This window comes from Octopus sinensis, linkage group LG10 (assembly GCF_006345805.1).
Source record: "Octopus sinensis linkage group LG10, ASM634580v1, whole genome shotgun sequence".
In the NCBI taxonomy this organism is placed as follows: domain Eukaryota; kingdom Metazoa; phylum Mollusca; class Cephalopoda; order Octopoda; family Octopodidae; genus Octopus; species Octopus sinensis.
In genome coordinates, this window is record NC_043006.1 from 84199959 (window position 1) to 84225711 (window position 25753).

General features: G+C 38.5%; 1 protein-coding gene across 1 annotated transcript in view; it reads left to right on the top strand.

Moving 5' to 3' along the window:
* LOC115216279 (protein VAC14 homolog) overlaps nt 1-24860 on the top strand; it is a 49908-nt gene extending 25048 nt beyond the window's left edge. Inside the window, exons 4-14 of the mRNA XM_029785478.2 lie at nt 206-268; nt 6077-6184; nt 11231-11340; nt 13065-13171; nt 15391-15529; nt 17438-17596; nt 18272-18398; nt 19243-19308; nt 19560-19786; nt 22823-22997; nt 24708-24860. Coding sequence (XP_029641338.1) covers nt 206-268; nt 6077-6184; nt 11231-11340; nt 13065-13171; nt 15391-15529; nt 17438-17596; nt 18272-18398; nt 19243-19308; nt 19560-19786; nt 22823-22997; nt 24708-24860 — 1434 coding nt within the window. The remainder of the gene's footprint in view (nt 1-205; nt 269-6076; nt 6185-11230; nt 11341-13064; nt 13172-15390; nt 15530-17437; nt 17597-18271; nt 18399-19242; nt 19309-19559; nt 19787-22822; nt 22998-24707) is intronic.
* The last annotated feature ends 893 nt before the right edge of the window (nt 24861-25753 follow it).

Consider the following 25753-nt stretch of genomic DNA (forward strand, 5'->3'; position numbering starts at 1 on the left):
TCTGAATAATAATAATAATAGTAGTAGTAGTAGTAACATTGAAAAATACTTTAGGAATGAGAACCCAAGTTCTGATGAAGGCTGGAGGGTATATCAACAAACAAAATGAGGACAAATATCCATCAAATGTCAATAATGTAAATAATGTACATAATTCCTCATCTCTTAAATATAGAACTGTATTTTGTTTGTTTGTTTTTTGTAGTTGACTGCTGATCCTGACCAGCATGTCAAGAATGGCACAGAACTACTCGATCGCTTAATAAAGGTAACCATTTATACCTTCATATTTATATTTTGGATAATATTGTCTTAAATTCCCAATTATCATGTCTATTAGAACTTGAATTCTGTGTTTTCTTTTAAACCTTATTTCTTACTGGTTTCAGTCATTGGACTGTGGTCATGCTGGGGCACCTCTTCCATAGATTTTTAGTCAACCATGTCAACCCCAATGCTTTTTTTCAGTCAGTCTGGGACTTATTTTATCAAGATCTGTCTAGTGAAGAGTGAAATCACCTTTTTTGACATATGGGAGGCAACTCAACTTACCTTTTATACCATTCTTGATGTTTGTCCGTTGAAGCGACAAGGAGCATCCAGACATCGTATAGAACGACTTATGACTTATGCACTGACTTTGCTTAAAGTTAAGAGTTGCATACCATCAACCACACTCTCTTGTCTGTGACTATTTTCAATCCAGTGGTAAGAACAGGTCAAGATGACAGGGGATGGAGATTGTTATCAAAAAAATATAACAACCATATATATATATATGATATATATTTACCACATGAAATACGATGAAAAAATGTGAAAAATGTGAGAAAGATATGGTATATAATTTTTTTTTTGTGTGCAGGGGTTCCTTGAGACATGTAATTTATTTTAAGGGTTTTACATGTCACAAGGAACCCCTGCACAAAAAAAAATTATATACCATATCTCTCACACATTTTTTCATCATAGTTCATGTGATAGATATCATATATATATGGTTATATTTTTTCGATAACATAATAGGTTAGATAGGAAGATGTCTATATTAGAGTATTACAATAACTAATAATATGTTGTGCATGAATAGTAATATTATAATCATGAAAGTAGCATTAGCTTATCTCACTCTTTTTCGTGGAACCCTAGGGTTCTGGGGAACCCCAGTTGAGAAACGCTGCTCTAACTACAAAGCCATGTGACTTCAGACACACACACAGAGAGATAGATAAATAGATAGATAGAGAGAGAGAGAAAGAGAGAGAGATTTCTGCTCAATTCTACCAAATTCTACTCAGAAGGTTTCATGTGCCTGAAGCTGTGGTAGAAGATGCTTATCCAAGGTGCCAATCCATTTATTACGAACATTACTATCTGTTGTCAGATTTAACTCATTTTTGCCAATTAATGCCATGCAATGTATAATAAACATAGCCATTAATTAATGAAACATAAATGGTTTCTTAATTATGTTTGCTCAGATAAATATTCAAATTAGTTTTCATTACATTTCTTTACACTGTAATGTGATTGGTGATAGCTTGGACAGAAGTAAGATATGCAATCACATGAAGCTGACTGCAGCCTGCAAAAGGTGTTTATCGTAACTATCATAAGGATTGACCTTGGCAAGAGATAAGCTGTACGAATATATTTGTGTAGACTCATTCAACCTATTCAGACTAATGGCACACAGTGGCAGTAATAGTTGATGATAACAGTGATGTTTCAAAGAGCATACTGAGTAAGCGGTTTCAGAAACTCTGTACCGTCACCGCCGCCACCATCATCAACAACATTTAATGTCTGTTTTCCATGCTGGCATGAGTTGGACAGCTTGACAGGCACTGGTAAGACCAGGGGCCAAACCAGGTTCCATAGTCTGTTTTGACTTGGTTTTTATGGCTGGTTGCCCTTCCTAATGCCAACCACCCCACTGAGTGTACTGGGTGCTTTTTATGTGACACCATCACCTGTGTCTTTTATGTTTCCCCAGTGCTTTTTATATGACACCAGCACCCACATCAGTGCTTTATAAGTGGCACCTTGGTTTTAGGATCTTAATTCCGTTGTGGTGGGCAGGTCTTCTTGAGTACAACAATGCACCACATATCTTGGTCCACTGTCATCTCCTTCATAAGGTTTCTGTGGTGGTGGGCAGGTCTTCTTGAGTAAAACAATGCACCACATATCTTGGTCCACTATCATCTCCTTCATAAGGTTTCTGTGGTGGTGGGCAGGTCTTCTTGAGTACAACAATGCACCACATATCTTGGTTCACTATCATCTCCTTCATAAGGTTTCTGTGGTGGTGGGCAGGTCTTCTTGAGTACAACAATGCACCACATATCTTGGTCCACTGTCATCTCCTTCATAAGGTTTCTGTGGTGGTGGGCAGGTCTTCTTGAGTACAACAATGCACCACATATCTTGGTCCACTATCATCTCCTTCATAAGGTTTCTGTGGTGGTGGGCAGGTCTTCTTGAGTACAACAATGCACCACATATCTTGGTCCACTATCATCTCCTTCATAAGGTTTCTGTGGTGGTGGGCAGGTCTTCTTGAGTACAACAATGCACCACATATCTTGGTCCACTATCATCTCCTTCATAAGGTTTCTGTGGTGGTGGGCAGGTCTTCTTGAGTACAACAATGCACCACATATCTTGGTCCACTGTCATCTCCTTCATAAGGTTTCTGTGGTGGTGGGCAGGTCTTCTTGAGTACAACAATGCACCACATATCTTGGTCCACTGTCATCTCCTTCATAAGGTTTCTGTGGTGGTGGGCAGGTCTTCTTGAGTACAACAATGCACCACATATCTTGGTCCACTGTCATCTCCTTCATAAGGTTTCTGTGGTGGTGGGCAGGTCTTCTTGAGTACAACAATGCACCACATATCTTGGTCCACTGTCATCTCCTTCATAAGGTTTCTGTGTGGTGGGCAGGTCTTCTTGAGTACAACAATGCACCACATATCTTGGTCCACTATCATCTCCTTCATAAGGTTCTGTGGTGGTGGGCAGGTCTTCTTGAGTACAACAATGCACCACATATCTTGGTCCACTATCATCTCCTTCATAAGGTTTCTGTGGTGGTGGGCAGGTCTTCTTGAGTACAACAATGCACCACATATCTTGGTCCACTATCATCTCTTTCATAAGGTTTCTGTTGTCATTGGTGGCTCTTCTTGTATATAGCAATATGCCTCATATCTTGGTCCTCTGTCATCTTGTTCGTAAGATTTCTGTTGCCATGAGCAGGTCTTCTTGAGTATAGCAAAGCACCTCTTATCTTAGTCCTCTGTTATCTTCATAAGGTTTCTGTTGTCATGGGCTGGTTGTCTTTAGTATAGCAATGCATCGTATATCTCAGTCCTTATCAAATCCTATTCTGATGCCATTGTTATCTAGATTAGATCGGAAAATCTTGTTAGATTTGAAGAGTTCTGTGTTGTCCCAGCAAAATATACTGTCTGATGTGACAGTACCCAGCTTTGATTTGTAAAATTAGTAAACACAAGCATGGTAGTGTAGTTTAAGAAGTTTACTTGGTAATTATGTGGTTGCTGGTTCATTCCCCATGTGTGGCACTTTGAACAAGTGTATTCTACTATAGCCCCAAGCCAATCAATGCCTTAAGAGTGAGCCTGATTGACAGAAACTGTGTGAAAGCATGTCGTGTGAGTGTGTGTGTGTGTGCGCGCGCATGCGTGCGTGTATGTGTGTGTGTGTGTGTGTTTGTGTGTATATATGTATGTGTGTGAGTGTTTGTGTTTGTCACCAACATTGGTTTGTTTAAGTCCTTATAACTTGGTAAGTAGTTCAGCAAAAGAGACTGACAAAATAAGCAGTGGGGATGATTTCTTTGACTAGCCTTTCAAAGTAGTGCTCCAACATTGCATGGCTGCAGTCCGACAACTGGAAAATTAATTCAACCCTTTTGTTATCATATTTCTGTTGAAACACTTTGCTGCCTGTTTCAATTAATTTTGATAATAATGAAGAATTTAGTAAAATACTTATAACATTGTTAAACTGTATAACATCACATAAAAAGTAGTGGATTGATGGAACTCTATGGATGTTGGGTTGCATATCTTGCAGTATTATCCTGGCTTTTTGCTTTCTGTGTCAAATCCCACCAGAACCCATCTGGATGGTTGACTTAACCTTTCACCTGGTTCAAAATCACTACTTAGCACCTTATGTGCCTTTAGTGGAGGCCACTGTGTTGTAGGCCTTTGGGCCTGGTCTCCAATTTGTGGATATCTTCCTCCATCTCTCTCCCATCATTAGTCTTGGAGGCTGTAAAGTATGATGCATGTACCATTTCCTCTTGGCTAAAAGATGAAAAGAAACTATAATGAATTGTCTTATCCAAAGGGATTCATTTCTGTTCCATTTTAGCAGAGGAGATAAGAATCAGTGTCACAAAAAAAAAAAAAATAAATAAAATTATATATAAGGAAAAGCACACATTCTTTGTTGTTGTTGTTGATCTTGTAGCATCCACCCTTAAGGGTTAGCCACATTTAAGTGGCAAATATACTTCATGATATCATGCAAGCTACTGTTTATACCTTGCTCAGAAATATATATATATATACATCTATATATATAAAATATATACATATATATATATAAAATTAAATATTCTTCATGGAAAATGGCGATTTTGACGTCTATTTCTAGTGTACAGGCTGTCCACTTTAGTGGTCAGTCCTCTAAATTTTGTATATATATATATTAAAATTAGCACTAATTTTATAGCTATTTCGTGCTATTAAATACCTGTATTATTGCTGTTATTATTATCAATCACTTATATTCACTGCAGATAATATTAACAATAATAATATCTTTATGAATGTTCACATCTGAATATTCACTCCTTATATATATATATATATATATATATATAATATATATATAGTGTGTATGTATATATATATATAAGTTCAGTAAAATTTAGATTCAGTTGAATATGGTACTTAAGTTAAAGGCACCAGAATTTAGTATGGTATTATCCATATAATTCAAAATGGGTTGATTACAATCAAAATAAGCAACAAGGATATCCAGAGGTAATGCAGTACGATCGTTTCATGCTGCTCCATTTAATTGAACAATGAAAATATTACATTAATTTTAAAATGTAGAGCAATCTTCAGCTGCATAAAAATATAGAATTTAGTTAAATTCAAAGGATTCATTTGTATAGTTATTCTATTAACCAAAATCACAAAGAGGATAAGTAGATAGACAAAGGACATGTTTCATCAGCAACATCATAGTTTTAACTGATATTTTTTCACAGGAAGACACTGCTTATCATTGATTTTAATTTTTTATTTTGATTTACTACTGGGGTGGGGGGCGGTTAGTTCTAATTTATAGACTAGTTTATCAAGTCTAATGGAAACTAGAATCTATCTTTTATGGATAGAGTAAAAAGACAGTTTAAGTGTCAGTCATAAATCAAGATCTCTTTGAAGTATATATATATATATCATTATCATCATATATATACAATTGCAGCATGGAAGGTGTTTATAAGCCATTTAAGAGATGTACAAAAACCATTAGATTCACTTCAACATTTAAATTTAATTTGCCAAAATTCCATGCTGCAATTGTTTTCGTTGCAGCACACAATCTCAGATCAGGTCACTTGCTATGCAAGTACATCTCCAATATATATATCTATATGTATATATATATATTTATATAAATAGATAGATATATACTTATATATCTTTTTCTTTAACCTTTTGTCATCAAATTTCTGTTGGAAACATTGCTTTTGTTTACAATGAATTTTGAATAAAATGAAAAATTTTAATAAAATTTAATAAAATAATTTTGACATTATTAAGCTGCTGTTTAAAACATAAATTAACAGGAAGTTTTGATTGAAGTTCTTTTTCTGTATGATTTTAACCACTTTAAACAAGAAATTTGTATTATGACATGTAGGGAAGTCCCAAACAGGTTGGTATCAAAAATATTAGTATATTTTACTTTGTGTTATTTTTGAAGCTCACTGAACTTTTTCTTTGTTTTTGCTTTTAGGATATCGTCACTGAAAGTGCTTCGTTCGATTTAGTTGCTTTTATTCCATTGTTGAGAGAACGTATTTATACAACAAACACATTCGCCCGCCAGTTTGTCGTGTCATGGGTAAGTAAGATATATATATAAAGATCGTTAATTTAAAAATGAAATAATGATTTTATCAAGTGGTCAGCATGGAAAAAAATAACCTTTAAATAACCTTATCCAGTAATTTTTTACAAGTTTCATCTTGTCTCTTTGTTTTTTTCTCCGTGTTGATATATGGACAATTAACGTGGTTTTGAAGTCAAATTATGGCTGCTATTTTCAGCATGGTGGTATCTCATAGATACCCTAATTTATAATTTATATATATATATATAAGGCAAGACTTAACAACATTGTTTAACTTATTTGTTCTGCAAATTACCTTTAAACACTTTCATTACTCTCTCTTTTACTTGTTTCAGTCATTTGACTGTGGCCATGCTGGAGCACCGCCTTTTAGTCGAGCAAATCGACCCCAGGACTTATTTTTTGTAAGCCTAGTACTTATTCTATCGGTCTCTTTTTGCCGAACCGCTAAGTTACGAGGACGCAAACACACCGGCATTGGTTGTCAAGTGATGTTGGGGAACAAACACAGACATACAAACACACACAAACACACACACATGTATATATACATATATACGACAGGCTTCTTTCAGTTTCCGTCTACCAAATCCACTGACAAGGCTTTGGGCTGCCCAAGGCTATAGTAGAAGACACTTGGCCAAGGTACCAAGCAGTGGGACTGAACCCGGAACCATGTGGTTGGTAAGCAAGCTACTTACCACACAGCCATTCCTGCACCTATCCTTGCTTTGAAAGTAACGAGAAATTATTTCCATGTAACATATTTTCATCATGATGCTGGAGTTGATAGCAGTAGACTAACACTATGAAATGTTTATTATTATTATTATTGGATGAACACTCTCATTTTATTTTGCTGGGTATGATGGGAAGTGTCAGCTGTCCACAGCCAGCAGACTGAGGTGACACTTGTTTACTGCTCATGCATCAAGAACTCTGCAAAAAATTTGTCATTAAGCTGGTGTTTGGTGGCTGACAATATCTGCATCTCTGATCATGAGCAGGAGTAGTTGGGTAGCATCATAGCCATATGTTGAGAGTAACTGTTTGGTGTTTGAATAATTCACCCTTGGAAACATGGGTATTTCATTCATCATTCTTAACAAACCTGATGAGCAGGACCTTTTGAGCAGGATGAGCTACTAGACCTGAAGAAAATTCTAACGAAGGTTGTGGGTAATGAAGGTTGTGTAGAAGTGGTACCAATAGTAATTGGAGCACTTGGAAGTATCAGCACTCAACTACCAACATAGATGTAAAGATAGAACACCTACAAAAATCAGCATTGTTTGGAACTGCAAGAATTCTTCACAAGGTTAGTGTCAAAAATTAAGTAAAAAAACCGGAAAAATAATCCAGAATCCTTGTCTGGTACCAGATCAATCCCCAAATCTAATCAGTTCGTACCAGTCATGAGGCCAAGCATCCCTGAAAGTTTCATCTGAATCCATCCAGTGGTTCTTGAGATATCTTGTTAGACAAACAAACAAACATGACTGAAAACAATACCTCCGCCTTCACTCAAGTGGAGGTAATAATTATAAAATAAGCACTGTTTATTTGTCAACCCTTAATCTTAATCTGAAAATGTCAGAATTTGGTTCTTCTAATCCATTTTTAGTTCATAGTCAAGGGAGGTAACTCTATCTTTTAGCAATGCAGTGTAGATTTTCCGGTCCAACGTTTTTGCATCTGTAAACCTTGCATAAAATTACACTCATAAGATTTTCTCCCTTGAATTAATATCATGAACTATGAAAAATGAATACGTACAGAGACAGCCACTCATAGTTTATTTTATTTATAAGAACTCAAGTAAAGTAATTTCATCTTTTAGAAACTATAGTTATTGTGTTAGCAGTAACAATAAAAAGGTAATCAATTTCTGTAAAGCTGAAATGCGAAAAAGTTGTTTGATTTCTTGGTTATTTGTCTCATTTTGGGATGGGAATGGTTTGATGGTCGGTAGATGGGATTGGATTGGTGCTAAAATTTACACTGGGAGGTAAAATGGGGTGGGCAATGGTCTGAGGAGGGTTGCAAGTTGCTTGGGGCTACCGTTTGGTTGCCATGGTGAGGAATATGGGAAAAATTGAGTTTTATGGGATAGACAGGTTGCGCTGTTTGAATAATGGTGGCTTTTCGTTTTGCTGCAGGGGCTACAGGCGGTTATCTTTAATCTTTAAAATGAAGAAGGTGAATATTGATACAAATTGGATTTTTATGTAAAAAGGGGTCTAAATGGGGCTGGAAGGGGATTAAAATTTACAGGAGGGCGTAGTTGAGGTGAGAAATTAATTGGGAGACGTTTTGGGGTACTACAGTGGTTGCTTTGCTGTGAAAACGGGGATTTTATTGATTTTTGGGGACACTTGGGGGGTCTAGATTGGACACCTTTTGCCCGATTTCAATCAAATTTTCAACATGGTAAAGTGGAAGCGGATTTGTAATTTAAGCGTGGAAAAAGGGTTCGAAAATTTTGAAAATTAAGGCAAGATTTAAGGAACAGAAAGGAAGGAACAGAAAAGAAGCAACAGAAAGTAACAACCACACCCTCACCCGTGCGTAGAGTGGGTCACCTTAAGCTAGTCTAGATTATAAAACTCGTTACATTATCATACTTTATCCTCCATTCTCCTTCAGCCAGAACATCGGTTTAAATCTTGATAATTTAATACCTCTATCAGCCATGGACATGTTTCTAAAATCAAAATAGAAACGAAATAAAACCCATGACTTTCAGAAACATATTTTTGTGCTCATGGAAGCATGGAAGAAATTATTGGCATCAGTTGTTAAGTAAAGGATGCATTTAAGAGTTGTGAACTGCTTCCTTCAAAAATTCCAATCTTCCTGAAGTTTGTCAAAAGTACTTGTGATGTGCCTATGTACCCTTTTGTGTTTTCATGTGGCTTCATGTAAAAGTATCATGTAAAAGCACTCATGTGGTGCCATGTAAAAGCGCCCATGTGGTGCCATGTAAAAGTGTCCATGTGGTGTCATGTAAAAGTGCCCATGCAGTGCCACTTAAAAGTATCTATGTAGTGCTGCGTAAAAGCACCCATGTGCGGCTGCTATTTCTTGCAGGTTGATTGAAAGACAACGATATACACACAAAAAGAATCTATGAAATCTATTAATTCAAAATCAATAAGTAATAATTACATTAATCATCATCATCATCATCATCATCATCATTGTTTAACATCTGCTTTCCATGCTAGCATGGGTTGGATGATTTGACTGAGAACTGGTGAACCAGATGGCTGCACCAGGCTCCAATCAGATCTGGCAGAGTTTCTACAGCTGGATGCCCTTCCTAATGCCAACCACTCCAAGAGTGTAATGGGCGCTTTTACGTGCCACCGGCATGGGCGCCAGTCGCACGGTACTGGCAATGGCCATGCTAAAGTGGTGTTTTTTACGTGCCACCTGCACAGGAGCCAGTCCAGCGGCACCGGCAACGACCTTGCTCGAATGTTTTTTCACATGCCACCTGCACAAGTGCCAGTAAGGTAATGATCACGCTCAAATGGTGCTTTTTATGTGCCACCGGCACGGAAGCCAGTTATCCACTCTGGCAATGATCAAACTCGGATGGTGCTCTTTGCGCTCCATTAGCATGGATGCCAGTCATCGAATCTGATTTCAATTTGATTTCAATATAAAATGTTTTTCTTTTTAAATAATTATGCAAATAATCCAAATGATTAATGATTAATGCAGTTAATACTCAGTCTGAGCAACTGTCAGTCAATGCCTTTAAGAACAAATGTAATGAAATAGGGAGCCAAAGTTTTGGCTTATTTGCTTGTGAATTTTGCACAAGACATCCAAGGGTCAAGTTTTCATCACCATTGTCATCGTTGTTATTATCGTTAGCATCTTCATCATCATCATCATTTCATATGTACTTTCCATGCTGGACTAGGTAGGATGGTTTGATATTTTTCAATATATTGGAGGGCCATGTCTGCCTCTAATGTTTCCCTTTTTTTGTATGGTTTCTAAGGCTTGATGCCCTTCCTAACACGAACCATTTTACAGAGTGTACTGTGTACATTTTCCACAGCACCAGCACAAAAGAAGTTGTTTTACCATCAGCAAAACTAGTGTTGTTGCTCTTGAGATTGATTATCACTGCCTGGAATTGAACTCAGAATCTTTCAACCCAATATTTACATGACATTATTTATAGCTTTATATCATAGTCCTCCAGGCAATAACAGAGGAATTCAAGACAGGATGCCCCTGGGAACTTCTCTATGCTGATGACCTTGCTCTAATAGCTGAGTCACTAACAGAACTAGAGGAAAAGTTTCACTGTTAGTGTGTGTTGGGTGCGTTTAGTGGCACCAGCACTGTTGGGGTTGCCTTGTAGCTTACAAAGCAGTGTGATAAAATAAGTATTTGTTAGTCTTTACTGAGTTGATTATATTGTATACACTTGATTCTCTGAAGAAAACCCCAAAAATCTTTTGTATAGATGCAAGAGTGACTATGTGGTAAGTATCTTGCTTACCAACCACATGGTTCCGGGTTCATTCCCGCTGCGTGGCACCTTGGGCAAGTGTCTTCTACTATAGCTTTGGGCCGACCAAAGCCTTCTGAGTGTATTTGGTTGACGGAAACTGAAAGAAGCCTGTTGTATATATGTATATAGATGTATGTGTGTGTATATGTTTATGTGTGTCCCTCTAACATCGCTTGACAACCGATAACCGATGGTGGTGTCTTTATGTCCCCATAACTTAGCGGTTCAGCAAAAGAGACTGATAGAATAAGTACTAAGTTTCCAAAGAATAAGTCCTGGGGCCAATTTGCTCGACTAAAGGCGGTGCTCCAGGATGGCCACAGTCAAATGACTGAAACAAATAAAAGAGTAAAAGAGTATATGTAAACAGTAAGTATTTTCTCATTACACAGAAAGAATTTAAACAAAATGTTAAAGAATTTGATTTTTTTAAATATGGTTTTTTAGTTTTTAATCAAGGAAACTATTCTTTAATTCTAATTTTTTTGTCTCTTCCATAGATTTCTGTTCTGGATGCTGTCCCAAATATTAACATGTTGTTTCTCCTGCCTGATATTCTTGATGGGCTCTTTCGAATTTTGGGAGATTCAAACCCAGAAATTAGCAAAAGGTAAGTTATATGTTTGTCTTTGTATATCTTCAATCAGAATCCACAGTTTAAATTGTATGGTTGCATCACACATCCCTTAATCAATTATAATCCTGAGTCTACAAAGGTTCTAAGACATGTACCCTTTTCTCTCCATCTTGTTTCACCCATCAACTAAGGAACCCATAAATTTCTGAGATGAAGAGTTTTTGTTATTTTGTTTTCATATTAGAAAGCCCCAAACATGGCAAGAAGCCACTTAATATAAGAGACTACGAAGAAGGAGAAATTAAGATGAAAGAAATGAATTTACTTTGGACTTGAAAGAGTTCTGGTCATAAGAAGGAGGAAAACAATGAGATGGGAGGGAGCTTCGAAGTCTAGCAGTTCAAGGGAAAGAGCTATGACTATAGAAAGACTTCCTTATAAGGCAGTGAGCTGGCAGAGACGTTAGCACGCCGGGCGATATGCTTAGTGGTATTTCGTCTGCCGCTATGTTCTGAGTTCAAATTCTGCCGAGGTCGACTTTGCCTTTCATCCTTTCGGGGTCGATTAAATAAGTACCAGTTACGCGCTGGGGTCGATGTAATCGACTTAATCCGTTTGTTTGTCTTTGTTTGTCCCCTCTGTGCTTAGCCCCTTGTGGGCAATAAACAAATAAGAAAGACTTCCTTATTCATGGAAGCACAACGGCATTTGGATGAAGATGCTGTGAGTTTTGAGTCAGATGAGATGGCACTAAGTGGTCTGGAACTAAGAGAGAAAGTTCATCAGAGCATTTCCTGTAGCAGTAATGGTAGAAAAGACTTAAGATTGGTGACATCACATCGATGTGACAAGGGTTGCAGAGTTGAAACAAGAGAGGAACCAATTATTGTTATTTTACACTAAAGGGGCAGTGAATTGGCAGTATTCATTCTAGTTCTATACTTTCTGAGTTCAAATCCCACTGAGATCAGTCTTCCGAGGTCAATAAAATAAAGTCTCTGTCAAATATTTAGGGCTGATGGTAACAACTAGTTTTGTACGGTTCTGTATTTAAGAGATGAGGAATTATGTACATTATTTACATTATTTACATTTGACAGATATTTGTCCTCATCTTGTTTGTTGTTAACACAACATTTCTGCTGATACACCCTCTAGCTTTCATCAGGTATTTTGGGGTAATTTCAAACCTGGGTTCTCATTCTTAAGGTATTTTTTGATGTTACTACTGCTACTGCTGCTGTTGCCGCCGCCACCACCACCACTACTCAGGTCACTGCCTGGAATTGAACTTGGAATCTTTCAACCCAATATTTACATGACATTATTTATAGCTGGTGGCATGTAAAAAGTACAATTTTAGTGTGGTTGTTGCCAGTGCTGCCTGACTGGCTCCCATGCTGGTGGCACATAAAAAGCACCATTCAAGCATGGTCAATGCCAGTACCACCTGACTGGCCCTCCTGCCGATGGCATGTAAAAAGCACCCACTATGCTCTCAGAGCAGTTGGCATTAGGAAGGGCATCCAGCTGTAGAAACCTTGCCAGATCAGATTAGAGCTTGGTACCACCTTCTGCTCTACCAGTCCTCAGTCAAACCGTCCAACCTTTGCCAGCATGGAAAGTGGATGTTAAACGATGACAATGATGTATTTTGAGAGCCAATTAAAAAATAAAAAAAAATTCATGTTCTCTTGAGCATTTATAAATTCTTACGGCTTTAACATATATCTATGTTTTTCTTTTTCTTTGTCTAGTTGTGAGAATGTGTTTAATTCATTTTTATCTGGCATACGGAAGTCCAAAAATGGTGTTAACTTTCATGGAATGGGTAACATACTCATAGTTCACAGTCAAAGTTCAGGTGAGATAATGACATTTTTCTTTTCCATTGCTCTTCATTTCTGTTGCATAGTATCTATCAAGCATTACTTGTCTTTTAACTGTCGCCTGTTACTGTTGCATATTTGTGCATAATGTGATATGTTCATATTATACAAGCTAATGGAACTAGCAATCTCACATACAATAGCTGAACCATGTAGATATTCCATGGCTTAAGTGGAAACGACCATCAGGTATTAAGTATGAATATGACATACTAAATGATTTATTCATGCACGCACACACACACACACACAATATATATATATATGAAGCACTTAATTGCATATATACCACGAATCAAAATAAATCTAATGAATCTAACAAATAGCTGAAACAACCAAGAGGGAGTACCATACTCATTGAGGATAAGCAATTTTTTGTCAGAGTAAGTGCACCTTTAGTTCCTATACATATAGATGTTAATGGCATGTGCACATATATACATTCTCTCCCCCTTCTCCTACTCTCTCTTTTACACATACACACACACACACACATAGCTAGTTGTCATCTGAGTGTGTGTGTATAGGTGTGTTTGCATATGTTCATCTGCTTGTAGCATTCGTTTGAATCTGTCTGTTTGTCTCCATATCACACAACACTTTTTCCAAGTGTGACAGAATTTATCATAAACATTTTAATAATAATGATAATAATAATAATAATAATAATATATATATATATGTGTGTGTGTGCACATACACACAGGGTGTCCATAAGCTGTCTTAACAACTTCAACTAGCAATGTTTGAATGTGTTGTGCAACCAATGTAGCCCACATGGAAGCATTCTTATAAAATAATAAAACTTTATTTGTTTGCCTATGTTTTCCAATAAATTTTGTTGAGTTATCCTAATTTTAAAAAAATGTTTTGAAGTTTTTAAATTGTAAAGGTAATTTATGGACACCCTGTATATGTATGTCATTATTCAGTTTTATTTCAAGATTTCTTGTAATAAAGAGCAGGTTTCTAACTTAGATTCAAGCCTCCTTCATTGGAATTTCAGCAACATCAACCAAGTATTTTTTCTATGTATGTACATGTGTAGATTTGCATGCTTTGTTTTATGTATGCATTCTCATGCATCTAGTTGCATGACTAGACATGCTCATATATACTTAAATGGTAAACCTCTGGAAAGTTTTACAGTTGAATCTGCAGTCTTTAAATCAGCTTTCTCCTTTTTGGTTTTGAGAAGCTTAAATTCTCAAGATTCGTACTTAGGCAGTGTGTTTGCCCAAATAATTACAGGTATAAACTTGAATTTGTAATCAGGATAGAGTAACTGTAAATTTATCAATCATTCAGTGTAGGTATTTTCTTTTTTGTTGATCTTTAGTTCTATGTTAACATTACTGGGCTTTTGGATGGCATGGTTAGTGAAGGCAGTGAGCTGACAGAATTGTTAGCACACCATGCGAAATTCTTTGCGGTATTTCGTCCGCTGTTGCATTCTGAGTTCAAATTCCACGAGGTCGACTTTGCCTTTCATCTTTTCGGGGTCAATAAATTAAGTACTAGTTACGCACTGGGGTCGATGTAATCGACTTAATCCGTTTGCCTGTCCTTGTTTGTCCCCTCTGTGTTTAGCCCCTTGTGGGTAGTAAAGAAATAGGTATAGTGAAGGGAAGAGATGGTGGGGAAATGAAATGGTACAGAATAGGTACAACAATGTAGGGGGCCAAATGGTAGGGGAATGTGAGGGTGTAAAATGGGCAATAGATAGGGGTGGGATATGTGCACTATGCAATAATGCACACATACATGCATGCATGCAGACTTGTGCCTCTGAAGGTTATTTTCTAGGTGCAGACCATGGTCATTCATGACCCAAGGGGGTCTTTATCCTATTTTGATGATGATGATGTACACACACACACAACACACCACACATACACACAGACACACACACATACATGCATTATTTAAGTATATATGTGCATGTCTACACATGCAACTATATGCTTGAGAATACATAAAAAAACATACAAATCTGCATGTGCACTGGCTACAAATACTGCACATGTACATGCACATGCAAAAATACCCTGTTGATGTTGTTGAAATTTCACTGGTCTAGGTTAGAAACCGCTCTTTCTCTATTGGCATGAAATCTTGAAATAAAATTGAATAATGACATACATACATACACCAATATGCAAACGTCACAATGATTTTCTTTTAATGATTTCAGAGGATTTAATTCAACATATTGCCCTCACCTGGCTTCATGAGTTCGTTATGTTGTCTGGAAGAACAATGCTACCATTTGCATCAGGAATCATCAATGCCACTTTGCCATGTTTAGCATATAGTGACACTTCACAAAGACAGTATCCTTTCAATTAATTGGTTCAGTTAAATCTCTTGCAGAAACCTTGACAATGGTTGTATAGTATTGATAACAAGAGAGAAAGAGAAAGAGAGAGAGAGAGAGAAAGAGAGAGAGAGAGAGAGAGAGAGAGAGAGAGAGAGAGAGAGAGAGAGAGAGAGAGAGAGAGAGAGAGAGAGAGAGAGAGAGAGAGAGAGAGAGAGAGAGAGAGAGAGAGAGAGAGAAGTATCATGATCACTCTATACTTCAGTTTTGATCCATAGATCGAAGCAAGTATTGATATTGACACTGTGTAGATGCCGGTACAGCTGTATGGTTAAGAAGTTTAATTCCCAAGCACAAGGTTCCAGGTTCAGTTACTGCATGGCAGCTTTGGCAAGTGTCTTCTACTATAACCCTGGGCTGACCAAGACCTTATGAGTGGATATGATTGATAGAAACTGAAAGAAGTTCATTATGTGTGTGTGTAAGTTTGTATCTCTTTGTCTTGATAGTTGTAAATGAGAGTCACTGTCATACAAGCAGTGGTGTTTTATACACACACACACGCATACATGTGTGTGTGTGTGTATTCTCATTTAACATCTGTTATCCATGCTGGCATGGGTTGGATGGTTTTCTATGGCCGGATGCCCTTCCTAACGCCAACCACTCTGAGAGTGTAAATGGGTGCTTTTATGTGCCACTGGCACGGGTGCCATTTGTATAACACCGGTATCTGCCATGGCTGTGATTTTGCTCGGCTTCATTAGTCTTCTTCTCAAGCACAACATAATGCCAAAGGTCTCGGTCATTGCTTCTTTGATGCCCAACACTTAAGAAGAAGGCCCAACACTCAAAAGGAATGTGGCCTAACACTTTATTGGCTCAAAAAGCAAAAGCAAGGCCATGTAGGGGGACAGGGAGTTATGTACAGGGAGGGTGGTCATACAAAGAGTTCAGGCCATTTCTGGTCAAGAGAGACTTTGAACCAAGCGGTCGTCGGCATCTTCACTATCTCGTCCGGCAGCTTATTCCACGGATCCGCAACCCGGACGGAGAAAGCCCCTCTCCTTCGATTGAGATGAAATCATACATATATATGTATGTATGTATGTATGTACATCTAAATATATTTATATAGATATTTATACAGGGTGGGCCAAAATTAGTGCCCCAATTCAAGGTTTTGAAAATTCAATGATTTTGTAGGTGCTGATCAAGGAAGTTTCTTACACATTTGTCATAATGAGGAGTTGCTCCATCTTGCACAAAGATTTTGGAATGATGGTATCGAAAATACGTCAAATGATGTTTTCACATATCACATAACGATCACCAGTCATCGTCTCTCATTGAATATGGAATGCACCAATTCCTGAAGACGATATCGCCGCCCAAATGACAAGAGAAGGTGAATTGACGTGCTTTTCCCAAACCACTATAGGGTCATCTTCTGAATAATAGATGCAGTTATGGCGATTGATGTGACCAGAATGGCGATTGATGTTGCTTCATCAGAGGAAATGAGTCGATCACAAAATCTGGAATCTCTGGCTTCTGCCAGCATTCTCACACAAAATTCGACACATCGACTAATCAACAACATATATGGTTGGCGTTAGGAAGGGCATCCAGCCGTAGAAACATTGCCAGATCAGACTGGGCCTGGTGCAGCCTTCTGGCTTCCCAGACCCCAGTTGAATCGTCCAACCCATGCCAGCATGGAAAGCGGATGCTAAACAATGATGATATAGAAATAATAACAGCATGCATAAAGAAACTACAGAACTAATAGACATGTTTAATTGGGACACATAAAGTTGGGGCACTAATTTTGGCTCACCCAGTATATATGTGTGTATGTATATATTTGTATACGTCAAAGATGATGCAAAAAAAAGAAAAGAAAAATGTTCCTTAGTACCAGAAACAGAGTCAAAGAAGCAGCAAAGCTTCTAAATACACGAATGATGCAGATAGTAGATTCTAGGGACGACCAACTCCCAGTCAGCAGCAAGAGTTCTGATGCCTCTGTTACCACTAGTCCAGAATCTGGTGAAATATCCAAAGAATCCGGTGATCTTCGGTAAGTTATTTTGCGCTCATGGAACTCATCCACCATTGGCAAGTTACATTTTGAAATCCTGCTGGGTGCTTACACACTGTCCTCACTACGCAAACCCATTAAGGGCACAGCCTTAGTCGACAACCACCCCAACATGACCAGGTAGTACTGGATTACTTGATTACCAGTTGAAAAATTCTGTCTTTGGTCCTGAGCTGCCATGATAAAAAATGACACCCTAATTTATTTATTTTCTTCACATGTGTGGTAAGAAGCTTGCTTCCCAACTACATGGTTCCAGGTTCAGTCCCACTGCAGGGCACTTTGGACAAGTGTCTTCTACTATAGCCTTGGGCTGACCAAAGCCTTGTGAGTGGATTTGGTTGATGGAAACTGATAGAAGCCCATCATATGTATATATATATGTATATATCTATATGTATGTGTGTCTGTTTGTCCCTCCACCACTGCTAGACAGCTGGTGTTGGTGTGTTTATGTCCCCATAACTTAGCAGTTTGGGAAAAGTGACCAACAGAACAAGTACTAGGCCTAAAAAAATAAAGTCCTGAGGTTGATTTGCTCAACTGAAAAACCCTTCAAGGTGGTGCCCCTGTATGGCTACAGTCAAATGACTGAAACTTGTAAAAGATAGAAAAGATAGAAGATATTCCATTTTTCTTTCCTTTTCTTTTCAGAGATGAACAGTTGGATATTGCTTCCGTAATTAGTGTTCTCTGCCAGATGTTAACACACAACTCTATTCAAACAAGGATTGCTGCTCTACAATGGTTCGGTCATCTTTTAAATAAAATTCCTATAAAGGTAATTTCTAACTCATTTTTTTTTTCAAATTGAAGAGTCACATAAATATTGAATCTGTCATTCATTTTAATGTTTATTTTTCCATGCTTACATGGATCAGATGAGAGTACATTAGAGCAGAGTTTTCTGCAGCTGGATACCCATTTTTGGCAGCCAACCCCTGTCTGTTTTGAAGTGAGATAATAATCTTCCAGTCTATTGAATAACAAACAACCCAGACTTAATAAGTATTGGGTCAATCTGTTTGACAAAAACTTTTCAAGACAGTGCCCCAGCATGGCCACAGTCCAATGATTGAAACAAGTAAAAGATAAAAGATGAAGATGGGCCCTGAGTTGAAAGCCCCTGTAGATTGTTTAATTGACCCTTGTTACTACTCTGAATCTCTAGCAGACATCATCACTTTTGCCCACCCCTAACCCTTTATAGAATGCTTAGGTTGACTATTAGTGAAAGCATGTGGCTTAGTGGTTAGGGTATTCAGCTCATGATCATAAGGTTGTGAGTTTGATTCTCAGTGATATGTGTCCTTGAGCAAGACACTTTATTTCATGTTACTCTAATCCACTCATCTAGCAAAAAGGAGTTGTACTTGTATTTCAAATGGCCAGCCTTGTCCATTCATGCTGAATCTTCTTGAGAACTATATTAAAGGTACATGTACCTGTGGAGTACTCAGCCCCTTGCATGTTAATTTCATAAGCAGGCTGTTCCATTGACCGACTCAACTGGAACCCTTGTCTTCGTAATTGACAGAGTGTCAGTGTCAGATTGACAAATTATAATCTTTGCTGTTTCTATATTCATGACTTATTTGATTTTTATTGTCACCATTCTCTTTCAGACATTCCAGTACATTGATGACTTTTTCCCTTTATTCCTTCAAACCCTGAAAGACCCTTCTGATGAGGTAGGTCAAAAAATTAGAAACATCAATGTTTGTTTATTTCTTTAAAACTATTTCACCTCTAGAACTCACATACATACATTCAGGTATCTCAGTCGTCACACACATATATATATGTATGCGTAGATGTGTGTGTGTGTCTGTGTGTGTTTAATAACATACATAATGAAGCAAGACACATACACACAAAATGTCATGTGCTTTGTGGAAACATATGTAGCAATATATATATATGTAATGAATTACTTTTGCAGGTTGTACTTCTTGATCTTGAAGCTCTTGCTGAAATTTCGTCCAATCCAGCTGGCAAACAAGCAAAACCTGGTTCCAGCACAGAAACATCCAGGAATGAAGACAAGAGTGCCAACACAAAGGTCCTCACTAGTCTTAATCACTACTTTGATAAATTCATGAGAGAACTCATTCAGTTATTTCATCGGGAACAAAACCTGCTGGAAGAAAAAGGGACCTTTATACTACGGTAAGGGTCTTGATACATATGCATGTCTGAGTGTTTGCATATGTGTGTATGTGCGTTTGTATATGTGTGTGTGTGTTTGTACATGTGTGTATGTGTGTGTGTCTTTGCTTACATGTTTTCTCATTGACATTGCCATCATATTTTGGCAGCTTTTGTGTCACTGACACTTCGTCTTTCATAAAAAGACAACTGTGTTAATTGATCCGATCTCCAATAGTTTTCAGACACCCCTCTGTTTTGTCATCATCACCACTACCACCAACACCAGCACAGACAAATTTGTAAGTCACCATCATGATCAGCCTCCTCCTCCTCTTCCCTCCTCTTCACCCTCACCCTCCTCTTCCTCTTCCCTCCTCCCCTCTCCTCCTCCTCACCCTCCCCTCCACTTCCCCTCCCCTCCTCATCTTCCCTCCTCCCCTTCTCCTTTTCCCTCCCCCTCTCCTTTCCCCCCTCTCCTCTTCCCTCTCCCTTTTCCTCCTCTTCCCTCCTCTTCCCTCTCCCTTCTCCTCCTCTTCCCTCTCCCTTCTCCTCCTCTTCCCTCCTCTTCCCTCCCCCTTCTATGCCTCTTCCCTCCTCTTCCCCCTTCCCCATTTCCTTCTCCCCCCCTTCCTCCTCCTCCTGGCTAGTCAGGTCTGCTGGAACCTCAGACAGGGTGCCAGCAAGATGGGGCAACTGCTCATACCACAAGAGAAACAATGCAGGTGCTACGGCAGTGCTTTGGAGAAAGAATCATCTCCCTCTACGGCAATGTCAACTGGCCTTCATGTTCCCCAGACTTGACTAGCCTGGATTTTTTCTTGTGGAGATACCTGAAAGAGAGGGTTTATGTCAACAAACCAGAGACCCTGGTGCAGTTGAAGAGGAACATCAATAGAGAAATCAGAGAAGTGGGGTCAGAAATTCTTGAGGCTGTTATGGTGCAAGTTTTGGAAAGAGCACGGGTATGCGAAGCCGAAAATGGCTGCCTTTTAAGTGATGTCATTTTTCATATATACTGTAGTGGTGTTGCAAATTTTGACTTGTGCAAATTAATTTCTATTATGTCCTTTATACTGTATCAAAATTTCATGCATTTATTTGTAAGTTAAGGAAGTTATTAAAAATTGAAACCCATCATTACTTTTGGGACACCCTGTACATAAGGAAAAAGCACAAATGGGTTGGAATTCATTACAGCTGTTTCAGACACATTTTTATTGAAGAATACACCAATTACATCATGAAAAATTAAGTTATTTTCAGGTGCATTAAAACTTAAAAATTAAAAATTTGGTTCAGAGAAAATATCAATATATGGAATGTGTGATGACCCTCAAGTGGGAGAGGGAAACTGTACAGAAGCGTGGCCATATATAATATGGGTAATGTCATAAACCTGTCTACAGAGAAGGCAACGTTAATTTATTTGTGTTGAATTGATGGTGAGAGAAAAGGAATGGCAAGATATAAAGCTATTGAGGAAGACAAGGAGAAAGAAGGATCGGAGGGAGGCGAGATACTATAGTGTAGAACAGCAGAATGTTGTGTAGAGGAGACATAATTGCTGGCATCAAACCACTAGACTACAAACATCAGAACAAGATCATTTACTATAACGAATACTCACAGATAGAAGTATAAATTCATATACACAGATATCATTATGCACACAAACACAAGTAAACATGCATATGTACACACACACACACCATCATCATCATCGTTGTCGTTTAACGTCCGCTTTCCATGCTAGCATGGGTTGGACGATTTGACTGAGGTCTGGCGAACCAGATGGCTGCATCAGACTCCAATCTGATCTGGCAGGGTTTCTACAGCTGGATGCTCTTCCTAACGCCAACCACTCCGAGAGTGTAGTGGATGCTTTTACGTGCCACTGGCATGAGGGGCCAGTCAGGCGGTACTGGCAACGGCCACGCTCAAATGGTGCTTTTTATGTGCCACCTGCACAGGAGCCATACACACACATGTATATATATGTATGAAAATGTCAGGACTGAAGCAAATCAGGTCCTTAAATAGTAAAGCACCAAGGTCAGATCACTATTGTGTACAAACAATATTTGAAGACCTCCAGTTGTGTTTACAACCACAAATGGCTGACTGAATATACAAGCCCTCAAAGTCACACATGGGTGCAAACACTCCACCCATTGTACTGCACACAATAGACTCCAGATCCCAATGAAGTGCAGGTTCCTAGTAAGGTGAATGATAAACAAATAACAATAGATGGATTGTGGTTCACTATGGCTGTTTCAGATATGTTTTTTTTTATTGATGCATAGATGAGAATACCCTCCATCAGGCATTTGCCTTATTCTGAACGCCTTACTCCCCTGGGCATGGACACATTGAAACTCTGACGTCTAGCAGCTGACTTGGCAGACACCCATAACATTATTAACCATCTTACAAACAACAACTCTCAGCACCTTTTCAAACTCCACCTGTCTAACACTCGTGGACATGTTTACAAAGTCAGAAAACAGCAAAGTTCCCATGACTTTCAGAAACATTTTTTCATGCTAAGAGTTGCTGAAGCATGGAACAGACTGCTGGCATCAGTTGTTAGTTGTCGGAGCACTGCATCCTTCAAAACTTCCATGCTTCCTGAGATTCGCCAACACTACACCTTATTTTCTCCCCTCCATACACACGCAAGCATGTATACTCTTCACTTTCCAGACATTTGTACATTACTGCATATACTTTATACGCACTTTCTGACAAGTTGTGGTGCACCTGAGCACTGTATACAATAATTTCATTATTATTATTATTTTTAAGTGTTACATAATGTAACACTTCCACACACATATCTACACACTCACACACACATACACACACATACACCCGTTTCTGTCTACCAAATTCCATGATTTGGTCAACCCAGAAATTATATAAGAAGACACTTGCCCAAGGTGCCAACCTATGAGACTGAGCTTAAAGCATGTATTTGACAAAGATAAAAGTAAAGATTAAATTTTAATATTGAAATGTAAATAAAGTTTTGAATTTGTTTTACCATTTCAGACAACTGGCGTTGCAGCTAAATGCAGAAGACATCTATAGAACGCTTTCTGAAATACTAATGCAAGAAGAGGATGCATCCTTTGCGTGCATCATGGTGCAAACACTCAACACTATTTTACTCACATCGACCGAACTCTTTGAGTTGCGGAACCAACTTAAAGATTTAAAAACACCGGTATAACCATTTGCTTTGTGATTTCTTTTCTTTTCTTTACTCTTACTCTCTTTTCCTCTTTTCCTTGTTTCAGTCATTTGACTGTGGCCATGCTGGAGCACCACCTTTAGTCGAGCAAATCGACCCCAGAACTTATTCTTTGTAAGCCTAGTACTTGTTTTATTGGTCCCTTTTGCCGAACCGCTAAGTTACGGTTGTCAAGCAATGTTGAGGGAACAAACACAGACACACACACACACACACACACATATACATATATATACGACGGGCTTCTTTCAGTTTCCATCTACCAAATCCACTCACAAGGCTTTGGTCGGCGTGAGGTTATAGAAGAAGACACTTGCGCAAGGTGCCACGCAGTGGGACTGAACCCAGAACTATGTGGTTGATAAGCAAGCTACTTACCTCACAGCCACTCCAATGCCTATAGGAAATTTAGGAAATAATAATAATAATAATAATGTTCCTTTCTACTATAGGCCCAGGGCCTGGAATTTGGAGGAGTGGGATAGTTGGTTACATTGACACCAGTACTCAGCTGGTATTTATTTTATCAACCCCAAAATGATGAAAAGTAAAGTTGACCTCAGTGGAATTTGATCTCAGAACATAAAAGACATGATGATGATAATAATGATTTCAAATTTTGCCACAAGGGCAGCAATTTTGGGGTTGGGGATGAGTCCATTACATCAACCTCAAATGATAATAATAATAATCGTTTCTACTACTGGCACTCCTCCCTGAAATTTTCAGGGAAGGGTTAAGTCGATTACATCACTCCCAGTGCTCAACTGGTACTTTATTGATCCTGAAAAGTTAAAAGGCAAAGTTGACCTTGGTGGGATTTGAACTCAGAACACGAAGACAGATGAAATACCACTAAGAATTTTGCCCGGTGTGCTTACCACCGTAATAATAATAATGATAACAATAATAATAATAATAATGATAATACTTTCTACTATAGGCACAAAGCCTGAAATTTGATGGGGAGTGGTTAACTGATTCTTAATTTATTGACCCTGAAAGGATGAAAGGGAAAGTCGACCTCAGACAAAATACCGCTAAGCATTTCGTCTGGTGTGCTAGCAATTATGATCATAATGCATAAGAAGAAAATGATGGTTATACCAGTGCCACCTGCTTGGCTCCAATGCTGGTGGCATGTAAAAAGCATCCACTGTACTCTGAGAGTAGTTGGCATTAGGAAGGGCATCCAGCTGTAGAAACCTTGCCAGATCTGATTTGAGCCTGGTGCCGCTTCCTGTGGCTTGCCAGTCCTCAATCAAATCATCCAACCCATGCTACCATGGAAAGCAGTGAGCTGGCAAAAACGTTAGCACGCCGGACAAAATGCTTAGCGGTATTTCGTCTGCCGTTACGTTCTGAGTTCAAATTCCACCGAGGTCAACTTTGCCTTTCACCATTTTGGGGTCGATAAATTAAGTACCAGTTACGCACTGAGGTTGATGTAATCGACTTAATCCGTTTGCCTGTCCTTGTTTGTCCCCTCTGTGTTTAGCCCCTTGTGGGTAGTAAAGAAATAGCTACCATGGAAAGCAGACATTAAACAACAATGATGATGATGATGATGAAGCTACATTGAAAATAATAATTCTAATAATATGATACTTTCTAATCTATGAAAAGAAAATCTTGTTCCATTCAATTAAATATTTCCATTTGCATTCTGTTATTCTGTTTCAGGAGAGCTGTTCCCTTTTCACTTGCCTCTACAAATCCTGGTGTCATGGTCCTGTAGCCACTGTATCACTCTGTTATCTCACACAGAACTATGAGCATGCCTGTGATCTTCTAGAAACATTGTATCCTTTTACTGTTTTGCTGTTTTATCAATGAGATATTATTGGTTGGTATATTGTATGTTTTTATTTCCGATTGTAACACGAAATTGCTTTTCAAATGGTGTATAGTCCCAATGTAAGATGGTGTGTTTGGTGGTTGTGTGTTGTGGTAATGATTAGTTTCTTGTCTTACTCACCTAATATATATATATTGCCTCACTTTTGATTTTGTTGAGGCAAGTGAAATCAAAATCAAAATCAAAATCAAATCAAAATCAAATTCATGACTGGCGTCCATGCTAGCATGGTGCAAAGAGCACCATCCGAGCATGATCGTTGCCAGAGCAGCTATCTGGCCTCCGTGCCGGTGGCATGTAAAAGACACCATTCGAGCATAATCGTTACCAGCATCACTTTACTGGCACCTGTGCTGGTGGCATGTTTAAAAGATTCAAGCGAGGTCGTTGCCAGTACCGCCTGACTGGCCCCGTGCTGGAGTGGTTGGCGTTAGGAAGGGCATCCAGCTGTAAAAACTCTGCCAGATCAAGATTGAAGCCTGGTGCAGCCATCGGGTTTGCCAGCCCTCAGTCATTCGTCCAACCCATGCTAGCATGGAAAGCAGATGTTAAACTATGATGTTGATGATGGCAAAAAGGTGCCCATGAGAAAGAAACTGGCATCAAATTTGTCTCGTCCATTTAATGTTACTGGAAATGGAGTTAGACAATCAAACAGCTCATTGAACTGTGGAGGTCTATGAAAAAAAAGAAAAAAAAGATATAAAGTTATCATCATCATCATTATTGACATTTAATGTTTGCATTCCTTGCTGGTATGGGTTGGATGATTGAAGAGTCCAGGAATATCAGGTACAAACATCCCTGCACGGAGTCTTGATATTTAATATTCAATTAATATTGTTTGGGTGTGTGGATTATACTGACCTAG